The sequence below is a fragment of the Macrosteles quadrilineatus genome, unplaced genomic scaffold (assembly GCF_028750875.1).
Source record: "Macrosteles quadrilineatus isolate MER2022 unplaced genomic scaffold, UCM_ALF_1.0 Scaffold_8__2_contigs__length_117827958, whole genome shotgun sequence".
NCBI classification, from domain to species: domain Eukaryota; kingdom Metazoa; phylum Arthropoda; class Insecta; order Hemiptera; family Cicadellidae; genus Macrosteles; species Macrosteles quadrilineatus.
The window spans coordinates 116,020,116-116,033,512 of NW_026542601.1; the positions used below are offsets into that span (position 1 = coordinate 116,020,116).

General features: G+C 33.8%; 1 protein-coding gene across 1 annotated transcript; it reads left to right on the plus strand.

Annotated features, from left to right (window-relative positions):
• Positions 1 to 273: 273 nt before the first annotated feature.
• On the plus strand, positions 274 to 12,954 carry LOC129001433 (uncharacterized). The gene is made up of 5 exons (XM_054428692.1): positions 274 to 360; positions 7,513 to 7,635; positions 7,936 to 8,167; positions 10,180 to 10,439; positions 11,637 to 12,954. Exons 1-5 carry the CDS (start codon positions 346 to 348, stop codon positions 11,850 to 11,852), a joined length of 846 nt encoding a protein of 281 aa, XP_054284667.1. The 5' UTR covers positions 274 to 345; the 3' UTR covers positions 11,853 to 12,954.
• Positions 12,955 to 13,397: the final 443 nt, after the last annotated feature.

Genomic DNA, 13,397 nt, shown 5'->3' on the forward strand with positions numbered 1-13,397 from the left:
TTCATCCCAACAAACGCAATCTGGATCCAGAATCCAGAATCGATCCCGTTTATAAGTCGTACCGGCGACTTTCAGAACAGCAAGCGTAACCACTCACAGCTCACAACCCGTCATACGATATTTCCGCTAACGTTACTAGATCTACGCCCGGTTTCTCTGTCCGGCTTATCAGCTGCACTTGGCCTTGTTAATGATCTTCACCGGTGTAGCAAGATCGCCTACATGAATCAACCGTGTCGGGTGGGGTAGGACCACTTTCTCACGAATCAGAGGGGGGAAACGGTCCAAACCGTACGTGGAGACGTCACATCCACACATTCGTCGTGCATTCGTACAACAGACAACATGCTGGTCTCTGGGGTAAGTGGGAATTGTACAACTTGTGTTAAATAAGTATTCAATGTAGATCTGACTAATGTTTTACCTTGAGTTGAAATGTTTTGAACACGAGAATAATTTACTTGCATACAAATCTGCTTGAGTGCTTGGCTGAAATAATTTTAGTTATTACAAATATTACTACTTTCTGTTCCCAAAGCTCAAAGATGGTTGTGTTCGGCATAAGTTTAATGTATAAAAAGTGTGAACAGTGTCAACCGTTTCCATGAATATGTATTGTGCCTTAAAGATTGTACAGGGTGAGTTTTAAATGAGTTCCCCCCTACTTTTTTCTACATTTCTTAAGATATCAACTCCGGACCACGTCAGATCATTGTAGAGTAGTAAGTACTTCATTTTGACTGAGTATACCTTTTTGGCTGCCACCTTGGATCCGCCATATTGGATACAAATTGTTTTCAATTGTAAAGGTAGGGTTGTGACCCATCTTTTCAAACTAGATTTTTACGCTGAATACGATGCTGCAATCTGTTTAAAAAAATTTTTGATCCATTCTAAAGTTATGAGAAGTTTTTATAACTTTATTTTTAGCCCATTTTAACATTGTGCATTTACAAACCTTCGACCGTCAACATGCAGTGTCAGATATTGTCAATTTTAGGGAATCACTAAAATCATTTGCATTAAGGGAGAATTCCCAAAGTGTTTTGAGTACTTAAGGGCTACATTTTTTATTAGTTTTAAAATTAATACGGCATATGATTATTCACTGTATTTTACTTTTTTTACCTTTATCACAATGTGCAGACGTTTTTCCAATGCTATGTAAAATAATTGAGTGACGATGAAGATTTGATTTATGATTTCTAACATATTGTAACATGCCTGAACTGATTTTTCTCTATCCTACGCCTCCCCATCAAATTCAGGTAGAGTTCCGACATCCTGTTCTGTACCATCAATAGCAGATTTTCCGAGAACATTCCTTCAACTCCTTGTCAAGATCGTTAGGGCCATGAGTAGATGGTAACCATATTAGTGTTTACAAACCAATAAGGACTTGCGGAATTTCGTTCCAATTTACTTGAATCATTCTAAGAAGAAAGTTTTCAAACTGTATCAAAACCCGAGGAAAACCTTAAGAAGATACAGAAGCTGTATTTTCGAGTGGGTTGTATGCTCAAAACAATTGTGTTTTATCTTAGGGGAGAATTTTATTACTATGAAGGGTCGAATATGAATCAAAGTGAGTTTGAAAGGCAAATCACATTCTCTGTTTGTTTGAGAGCCATTTCTCGGAACTGACCCCAGCTGTTTATTATTTGGCTTTTAATCAATTTCATGACGAAGGAGTTAGCTAGTCATAGTTATTAGAACGCTAAAAGGCTTCTAAAAGAGCCTGCCTCTGAATCGTACTAATAAATACGGAGAATAGTCCGATTGAATGTACTTAAGCAGCATACTGGCTTCACATCAAATACTACATCATTCACCTTTTTGGTTACTATGTATTTGATTAAGTTTGAAAATACTGGATGTCGACTAAACGTTTATTTCTTGGGGGGAAAACTACTGTGTGCTTTTACGTAGTGGTTCAAACCAAATCACAGTTTAAAATGTATTTTTATAATTTTCAAACTTGCGAAACAAATAAAAGTAAAATGAAAAACATTAAAACACTTTACATTATAAATATGAAAGTTTGTGTGTTTGTTTGTTTGTTTGAAGTTCAATCAACCATTAACTACTGGACGGATTGGGCTGAAATTTGGCATGATGGTAGCTCACGTTCCCGATTAACATAGGCTATAGGCATGTTCTTATTTCAACAATCCTTTCGGGCTCCGCCCCAGTGGCTCTGTAGTTTCTCATGTTAACCTTATGAGTATCTATCTATAATATTAAAACGAAACAGTGTTTTTTTATTTCACGATTCTGAATCAACCACTCCACGGATTTTCATGATTTTTGTGTTGAAAGAAAGATAATTTTGAGAACTAGGGAATGTCGAAGCCATAATTTTAGTTTAGGGTCCCAGTTTTTTAGAAATTAAGTTTTAATTTTTAAAAAGTCTAGCAGCCGACACTAAGATTCTAAACTAGCTTTTGTCATAAAATAATGTGCTTAACATAACAGCTGTAAACATTCAGCTTTTGTGTCACAAATTCAGCATTTGGATAAAAATGTAAATACATACTTAGGGTTGACTTATTTATACTATGTGTAATGCTAATCATTGAAACGTTCAATTCTTCTGTAAGAGGATGACAGATGAATTAAATTACACATAGTAAAATACTAGGATGTTAAAATTATTTTTTAAAGCAATCTTTGTAGTCTTCGATTTGTTTTAGAGCAATATAATTTGTTTTAACTAACAGCTGGTTAAATATAAACTATGGAACTATGAAGTTATTTTATTTACTCTTATTTTGTCATTGATTATAGGAAATAAGTAAGATTAGTAGAGATAATTAGACCACAGTTTAAAATAGTTTATAACAAAATTAATTAAACCACAGTACAAATCGAGGCTCTGTACACGAGTATTAATAAAACAGCATAAAATGCAAATTATTTTACTGCTCCACTTTTCAAGGAAAGAATAGAAAAATAACAAAGTTTACATGTTTTAATTCTTCATGGTAGCTTTTTGTTTACAATTAATGTTTGTCTGCTTTAACTTTGTTTGGATTAGGCCCGAAAATATTGATGTCATTAATTTTAAATTACCACCACTACCTCAGCCGGGTTTTATACAAAGATAAACAGATGGATGACATAGATTGAACACAACGTCAACATTGACCTAGGATACTGCAATTAGACAAACCATCCTTTTATGAAATCGTGTTCAGTTGTGGTTACGTTTGGGGGTGCCTATATCAGCGCCCCCAAACGTGAAAATATCCCTTTTATTTCAACTATGAATATATTGTATTTTATATTAACTAATATGGGAAATTATACGATGGACATTTATTCAATGAGGGTGGGTAATTATCAAGGCTAGAACTGATATACGGTATGGATAATAAACATTGACAATTACGTCATTAGCTTTACTAGCGTGTTTACTTTTTATATTCCTGCTACATGTGACCAGTTCTTTTTTTTCAAGTGAATGTTATTTGAACCAAACAGCTGTTTCAAAACGAACTGTTATTGTTTTTACTTTTCTTTGTTTACACTTATTTATTTAGCAATTGATGCAGTGAAAATTGATTTTTAAGGATAGGTTTGACGATTAGTTTTGATGTTATGACACCTAAATTAAATTATGTGTAGGCCTACTGTGAATTTTGATAATGTGATCTGTGATAATGATTATGGAAGAGGCAGGTATGCTATGGAAGGTGGTATCGTTGACTAGGTCTATACACTTTTCAATTGACTATTCTATTACTCTCTCTACTGTAGGCTACTTATAATCAGTGTGCGTCTGTGCGAATCGGCTGCAAATCTCACTTCAACGCTTTTCACATCGTAAAAATTGCAGAATTGCTGTTTTATTGTAAAATTATCGGATTTAAAATGCATATCGTATAGGCCTATGATGGAATAAAAACATATTTGGTCACACAACATTTGTTTACAAGATGATTTTTCACATTAAAACTGCAAGAAATTTTGTCTTTATATGTGTAAACTAGCTGATCTGAATTGTACACGGTTTTAACTGACTACTGAATTCCCGTACGTAGGACGGGCTAACACCTCGTTCATATTTAAAGGGAATTAAATAATTTAGTCAGCTGTTTCAACTAAAAAAGTTGGTTCTATGATTTGCAAAATCATTAAGCGTTTTAAGATTTACCAACAGGGTATGGCACTATATTTTTTTGCATTTATATGAAAACAGCTAATTTTAACTAAGCAGCAACAACAAACTGTGATATGCAATGAGAACTGTCAAAGTAGGATTGTTTACAGTTACGTTTATGTTTTTAATTTCATGAATAATTTTTGATATTTTGTGAACTTTTAATAATTTATTTTTCTCTATTGTTTAGATGAAGTGGTGGAATATTATGGCTATGGTAGATGTGTTTTTACTATAGTATACCGTAAATTTAAAGAAGCAAATTTTATCAAAATGTGTCCTGCCCCATTGCAAGTTCAAAGCTTGAGTTGAGTATAACTGCTAAACATTTTTTTACTTATATGCCACCCCGTACGAAGGACGAGTACTCTGCTAGTATGGACATAAATTTCCCCAAAACTGTCTTCAGCTCCAAAGAGATTACGAATATTTGTAGAGTTTAAACCGGCACCTAGGCCCAAACACCAGTGTTTTTGTAATTTAGGTAGGCTTCAGACAGACCTATAATCAAAGAGTGTTAGGTATAATAACTTTGATGCCTTGATTAGGTAAATTCCATTACTCAGTTACAATCTTTACATAAATAGCCTACGAGCCTAAATAGTATGAAGAGATAGCAATAAAATACTTTGCAGTGAAACATGTATCCATAATCTTTACCAGGAATTATTAAAGAAACCTGATAGATGTGATATCCGATCACATTTTCCCCAGAGAATACCAGTAGAAAGTGCAATATTCAGTAAACTGCAGCAAATTGGTGTTTCAACAACCAATCGTGATAACTAGACCACTTCCAACCAGTTCAAATCGTTCTTTGTATAGCCTACTTAACTATCAGATTGTATACATCGTTACACAGATATTGAATTAAATTTTAAATGTTTTAAAATTTGAATCTACACGTGACAAATTTATTGTTTTGGAAGTTAGGTATTAAGTCCATTGGTTAATGAAAGTTAGGTCAAAATGTACATCGTGTAAAGTACATTTTTTGTTGCTGGAAAACACACCTCTAAAAAGTATTCCTTACAAAACGCAGGCTATTAAATTATTTTAATGGTTTCAGTCCACCGGGTCCAAAATCTAAATTCCCATTGAATAAGTATACATTTTCTTGAAAATTAAAGCCATAGATAAAACATACTCCCTTGTGCTTGTCTCCATGGTGAAGCTCGACGTATTTTGTGTGTTTGTGTGTTGTGTGTTTGTGTGTTATTTTGTGTGTAAACGTTGATGACGTTTGAGTGCACTGATGTCAGGAAAACGTTTCTCTTTTTAGGTTTGATTTAACTGTACACTGGTTGTAATACTGTACCGGGAGACACAAAATATAGTGTTTGGTTAAAATAGTTCTAAAATTGTTTAACTGACAATCAAACCGCAACTAACCTTCTATTAGCTGATCCATAAGGGTGATCAAAATGAGATCTATACGTGTCAGGTATTAAATTTAATCCATGAATTAAATCTAAGGTTAATTGTAATAGGTATTGCACAAATACTACTATTGCTATTGTACAAATCGAATTGCAATAGCATTGTAATTGACATGTGATATTAGAGTATGCTCAATCGATGCAATCAGATACTGCTTACACAAATAAATGTAGAATTTTATAGATTAATCGAACATGGTGAGTATAGGGATAGGTTTCAAGCACCCTATTTCATGGATAAGTAGGCCTACACTACTGAAGCACACTTTATAATTATACTGACTAAGCATACTATTAAAGGAATCTACAGAGATCATCGCAAGTTGGTAACTACAACAATTCATCTATAAGCTTTAAATGTGTAAAGGTAGCCATTTGACTTTAGTTACTATAGTCCTATACCTATCATTCTACTGATCAGCATTGTAAAATTCAATGCCTGCTTTTTATTCCTTTCATCTCAGGTTACGTTAGTGTGTTAACACCGAATAAACGTGTTCTAATTTTAGGACTCACAGTGTGTTCAAATGTACACTATACCTACTCTAAACTACCTTACGATGCTGAGGGTGGTTTTAGTTAATTCAATTTGGTAAAAAAAGGGATGTATTGAATATATCCACTCCCTTATAAATATTCCACGCTGATCTAATGACAATTTTTAAACCGATTCAGCCCAACAAATGTTTAGGGTTTTTTTTATACGATTACGATTTACACCTGTTGAGCGGTCTGCATAACACAATATACATGTTTGCTTTTTTTAATTACTTGACTTTTGATCTCTTCTTATTTTCATCTAAAATTTCTTTTTGATTAATCACAGCTTTTCTTAGCAGTTGACGATGACAAGATAGAACTCATGCTGAAAGTGAGAGTGGTTCTCAAAATGTCCGTCATTCAGTTTCTCAATCCTGTTTGACCGCTTGAGTTATGCTAGTTTTTGAATAATTATTTTGATGATAATTAGTTTCTAGATGCAAAAAGAACTTATAAATAATATTACTCTTATTAGTTGGTTAATTTCACACATAAACTTGTATTATAAAACTAAAATGAAAATAGGACTTACATGTGTACGGCTTCAACGATTTTGATTGAAATTTTGTATGTTATGGTCCATTAAACTCTAATTAAAATTATACAATCCCCCAATGTTGTACAAATTTCTGTTAAAAATGTATTGATTTTTGTTTTACCCATAAATTGTAATGGTTACTCCCACCTCTTTCACATCAAAAAAGGTTTTAAAATCCACTAAAAGAAAGTATGTTTCAGTTATTTATACCGTTTATTTTATTCATATGTTTGAACATTTTCCTGTTACCCTAAATTCTATTCTAATACACAATAAATCAATCTGCAATTGATTTTTCTAATTATAACAAACTGCTGCGCAATGTTTTTATTCTATTAACCTCATGGTTTGATTGCAAATCACACAAGTGCACATACACACAGCAGGTCGTGATTGTCAGACTAAAGCTGTATTTACAACTAAACGTTTGATAATTTATTGACAACAGGTGTTTTCAACCAAAGTCAAACATTTTGGTTTGTGGTGTTAACAATTTTGAAAACTGCTGTATATGTGTTGTACAAGATTTTCCCAACCATCCTTCTTGGGGAAATTCTGTTGTAACACTGAAATACTGTTGAACTGACCAAAAGTGCAATCTTTGCATTGTCGAAAACTTTTTAACTTGGTGTAAACATATGGCTTAGATAAATTGTTTCTTAAACAATGATTAAGGTCAGCTGGATGTATTTTCAAATCATTAAATGCTACAGTCTTTACACACAATTAAATTGCCAACCTTCTTATTACCTTTCTAGCACTACATTTTACACAGCTATATATAACTTTCTTTAAATACTTTTCAACAAGCTTAAAATTATTCAATGTTATAGATTTTCCTGACATTTCTGGGGCTAGCCGCTGCTGGGAAAATTGCCCCAAATGAAGATAAGGGACCTCACCATTCTACCAAGAAGGAGCTTAAAGACCCCAACAGGTTTCCAAGGAAAATCCAGGTAAATTTTTTGTTTTCAGTTTTTCTTGTGGTGTTTCCGGACCAATTGATTGACAAAATAAATACCTGATGGTCGCCTTGTGGTCCAAGTTTATTTATTATTGAAAACTATTTTTAAATGTTCTCCAAATTCAGAACAAAAATTGAAAATAATGTTTGAGATACTCTCTAAACAATGTTTCTCTGTGGTTTTGATAGCATGTGTTTAAGTTCCAAGATAAAATTATAAAAAGAATCTATATTTGAAATCAATTACTGAAGAGACAAAATCAATTTGGCAAGTTCTTGTTTGTCCCTGCAGCAGTCAGAAAGCAAAGGCAGTGGAACAGATGTAGATCCTGCGCTAGTCTATGCTCTGCCCCCCGTCGGACTGCTCCACCAAGGAAGAGGGTTTGGCTACGGCGGGGCACGAGCAGGCTACGGAGGGGCAGGAGCGGGCTATGGCTCGGCAGGAGCGGGCTACGACGCTGCTGCACTCACATCCTTCCTTGGGGCCCAACTACATGAGGGAAACCAAGAAGTCCTAGTACAAGGTAAGCTTGTGTCAGAATGGATATCGCATTAGGCGATTGCATACAACAAAAACTCAAATTGTTTATTGGAAAGAATAATATTCCATGGTTTTTTATACCCAACAAAATACAGGGTGATTCAAAAAGGACTTTACAACTTTGAAAATTCATATAAATCTTATTAAACAAGGTGCAGAGCTGTTTTTGGTGTTGTCTTAAAGGAAAACACTTCAATTTTTTACCTTAAACTAAAGATGTTCAATGTGACTTCCGTTGGATTTGGGGAAAATAATTATTTAGGTATGAAGAAATAGTGAAAACCGTTAAAAATTTGAGAGTAATTTACAAAATTTTGAAAGTAGGGCGTTTTTTGATGGTGAAGGAATATGATTTTCGAAAACACATATTTAGTGTCTAGTAGGAAATTTAATTCCGAACCTACGTTTTTTCCTCAAATCTTTTCTAGCTCTTACCGTTTTCGATCTATAAAATTTTATCGGGGTTAAAATTTTAAAATGCGACTTTTCGAAATTTTATGGGTGGTTTGGGACCAAGAACTACAAGTGTGCGAAATTTCAACTCCCTAGCACATCTAGAAATGGGTGTATCCTTCACCGTCAAAAAACGCCCTACTTTCAAAATTTTGTAAATTTCTCTCAATTTTTAACGGTTTTTCACTATTTTTTCATACCTAAATAATTATTTTCCCCAAATCCAACGGAAGTCACATAGAACATCTTTAGTTTAAGGTAAAAAAAGTGTTTCCCTTTAAAATAACACCAAAACCAGCTCTGTACCTTGTTTAATAAGATTTATATGAATTTTCAAAGTTGTAAAGTCCTTTTTGAATCACCCTTATTTGGCCTTCCCATAACTGAAATTCCCAGTTCTTTCCGAGTCATGTCGTGTTTCTTATTCATCGGCCTCTCATGCTACTTAATCTTTCCACCTTTTCTCCAGGTGTCCAGAGGGTCTTCTTTTATCCAACTTTTCCGTCCATATTTGTTTTGTCAAAGCTTCATATACGAAGGGTTAATGGGGCTCGAACTATACGAGATGAGTCATAAAAACTTATGATAACCCAACCTAACCTAACCGCCGCAGCGCGCTGAAAAATAAGTGGCCTCCGTATAATACGTAAGTACCGGTTATTGTATGATCGGTCATGCCAGATGTCTAGGCCTACTCTTTTGCTTCAGCTTAATCAAAGAAAACTCTATGTTTCAAAGACCACAGTCCTATTTCTTTCTAATCCTGGGTGTCTTTTTCATTAACTCTCAAAATTCTTATGTTTTTGCTTCTTCTTTTTTCCACATCTTCAAGTGTCCTAGATTTCTCCTTCAATCCGAGTTGTACTTCCATGTCTGTTTTATTGTACCTATATATTCTTATCTCATTTCCTCAGACTTATTTTTACTTAAGCAAAATAAAATGAAACAAATTTGGCACAAAGATAAAGGAAACTTACAAACTTTATCCAGAAACAGTTTACTGATTTAAGCAATGTTGAAACTGTTTCAACATTTTTAATGGAGGACACTCTAGGGTATAACAAGAAAAAATAATTTATCAGTTATTCTTTGGCTTTGTCTATAAGTATAATAGATATAGTTAAAATCGCCAGTATCTTGAATTTTTTTGTAAAATTGACTGTTTTCGTGGAATTTGGCATACAGTATGAAAAATAGCTGCCATTTTTACGGGCTTACGATTTTTTATTAATATTTCGCACAGAGATTGCTGTGAATAAGATTGATATGTTTGCAGAATCTCAACCCGGTAGCTCAATAAAACGTAAGGAGTATTTTACAAAAACACTCATACAGACCAAAAAATTCTAAACTAACCAAGGTAGAACTTAATTTTTGTATACACGTTTTTGCTTAAATGGCCCAAGGAATCAACACGCAAATTATATCTCCATCGTTTTTGAACACCCTGTATAGCTATAACTATAGGTAAATACCCCCTGGTAGCAGAACCAGGCTTTGTTTGAGCCAAACATATTTCATCAAACCATGAAATGTTCACAGCCAAGAAGCCAGTCTACCACGCTGCTCCGGTTGACTTTGGCTCCCTCTTGGCCAATCATGTGACCCCAGTCCAGGAGTCTAAGGAGGAGCCCAGCAAGGGTGGAGCCCTACAGTCCCTGGGTAGCCAAGGGGGCGGATTCCTCCCATCCCTAGGTAGCCAGAGCAGTTCAGCATACCACACTGCCCAAGCAGTACAGGAGGCTGCTCATAGTTTTATCCACGCTCCCAAATACTACAGCCAGGATCAACATGAAGATGAGGTAGGAAACAAATTTTAATAGATTATCTGGTTATTATGTTAATTCATTGCATGCTATTAACTTGTTTAACCACTTCCTAAGTATACAAAACATCATAGGATTTGGAAACATTTGGATTAGATTGACTGAGCAGAAGTAAAAAGTCGTCAAACATGTACAAATTTCATTATTAGAAAAAATTCCTGAAACCATAAATGTTATACAAAGTTTAAAAAATCTTCAACTTTTACTTCGAGTATTAAATTTAGATATCTTACTTGATAGAAACATTATTTGAAAATTTTTCCCAGAGAGACAAAGTAATTTTATTATTTTTTGAACTAAACTAAATGGTTTCACTTTCATGTGAAAAACATAGCTGAATTGGGCTCATGTGATGGGTAAAGCTCAGGTTCAAGCGATCTCCCAATTTAATACCATTGGATCTGCTAGTGACAAGCATTAAGCATTAAATTTGTTGCCAAATGCATCGACAAAACCGAGCTGCAGGATTATGTTTCCTTAACCCCGTCAGACAGTTTAAATTGATTAGCTAAAACAGACCCTGTTTTACCATTCAACTAAGTAATGTCGTTTCTAATCACATTCTATAATGAGATTATATTTTAAAACATGGATTATTTTGTGTTTTATAATAGGTAATGCATTTTATTTTTCTTACCAAATAATCCTAACTTACTATTGATCAGCTTTACAACATTTTAAGTGCTTCAAAATCTACAGACATTTTTCATCATCCAGTATGCCTTAAAAGTTCTTATGTTCAACTGAGAGCTTAATCATTCAAGGAAGGTCAGGAGACAGGTTTCATCACACAGACTGTAGTTTATTTCAATTAATTTATAAGTAAATAAATCCTATGCCATGAAAAGTGTACCCTTAAACATGCGACAGCAAGGTAAAAAAATATACAAGGGATTTGTTTCCAGACCAGTAATGCTAAAATTCATTACCATCATTGGAGATTATGTCTGGGGTTATTTTTGTGTGTTATTTTGGAGGTATATTTACAGTAAGCTGTTACTTGAATTTCTAACCGTATTCCCATCAGATTTTTAATTCAACTATTGTTCTTCCTGTTTCCTACCTTCAACATGAACATGATGCAAATTTTTTTTCTGCTAGAACACAATTTTTTAGCCATATCCAACCCACTGTGATTACTTTCTTGCTAAATATGATTTGTGATTGTTTCAGTACAAGGACTACGCAGCCAAGTACCAGTTTGGGTACAGGGTGCGTGACTTGCACACAGGGAATGACTTTGGTCAGACCGAGTCCAGAGATGGACATTTGACACAGGGTCACTACCACGTGCTGCTCCCTGATGGTAGACTGCAGAACGTCCACTACTGGTCAGACCATTCGGGATTCCACGCCAAAGTCTCGTACAACGGATTCTCCCATCACTGATCTAGACTGATCTGACGGCTTCCATCTCAAAGATTAGTTTAAGGAAAAAGATCTTGGCCATACTCGGTGCCTTAACTTAGGAAATAGGATTATTGCCATAGTTAGGATTAAGTTTACTCTATTTCGCCACTGACTTATGGACGTTGAAATCCCTTTTGTAATTAACCACGTGTTGCAAATATGCTATTCAAGGAGAACACAGTATGTTCATCTCAAAGAGTGTGCCACAGTAAAGAATTCTATTCCTCATTTATGTTTTGTCAAATTAATTTAAAACGCTAATGCAAACGATGCTTCAAATTAAATAGTCCCTCAAATTAAGCTTGATGAAAGTTTCAGTGATTGACAACAGTTGGTGGCTTCATTCAAATCCGTTCATTAGGCTATTATACTATAACTGGCAAAAGTTTTAAAAGATGGAATGTCTAGTTCAATTCATAGCCAAAGATGTTCCTCGAATTGAAGATATTTTAAGTGCATTCAAATATTAGCTTTCCTCATGAGAAATTTTCAAGCATATTTTAATTTGGTATCGTGTATAAAATGTGTGTACTGGTAACACAATGCTTTCACAGAAACGTAATGCTTTGGAACGATTTATCAAATATTCAAACTGGCAACTTGATTACAAATAGGCTGCATAAAGGTCTAATTCGATGTAAAGTTGTTTTTGTATTACTTTCTAAGTAGGTATGTTTACCGAGATCAGTGTTAAACATTAGTTGAAGATGTATTAATTGTGGTAAATTTAGCTGTAAAATGTGTTTTATTTTTATTTTAGGGTAATGTCTGATTATTTTACTAACTACAAATAACCAAAGGACAATACCCAAAGAAAGTCATTGATGAGAACAATCTCTTTATGGAATTTAAAAAATATTTTTTACATTTTAAGAGCAAAAGACAGTTTGTATTGTCAATGTTTGGGGAAAGTGTTTATGTAAGCTAGATTTATGTTTAGTTTCTAAGATTGTACCTGACTATATGACTTATTACATGGAACAACAGAATCCAATAATTGTTGTTCCGTTGTTGTTGTTGGCCAATCCTAGGACACAAGTGCAATATTTACATTATTTAAATAATTGTTATTTTAGATAAGTTTTTGTTAGAATTTTACTATTATAAAAATTTACTTGTTATTGTTTATTGTTTTTGTCCTTGTTGCCTTCAAAACAACACTGAAAGTATAGGTGTATAAAACTTTATAAATAGAAAGATATTCATCAATTTCACATAGTAAACTTAATCTAAAACAAAATTAATGTTATAAATAAATAGCAAATTTTTTTGAATGAAAAAATTGATAAAACTAATAGAAATAAGTCATACTATTTAACAATGATTATCAGATATTCCAAATAAGTATATTACATTGGAACTTAACAACAAATAAAATACTTTACAAGATCAAACGCATAAGGAAAAATTACAATTCGCCTTGAAATTGAGGCAGTTAACTGTATTAACCCAAGGGCCTTGCTACTGGGCGCACTTGAACCATGCACAAAAATGGAGGTCTATACATAAAACCACGCACAAGGT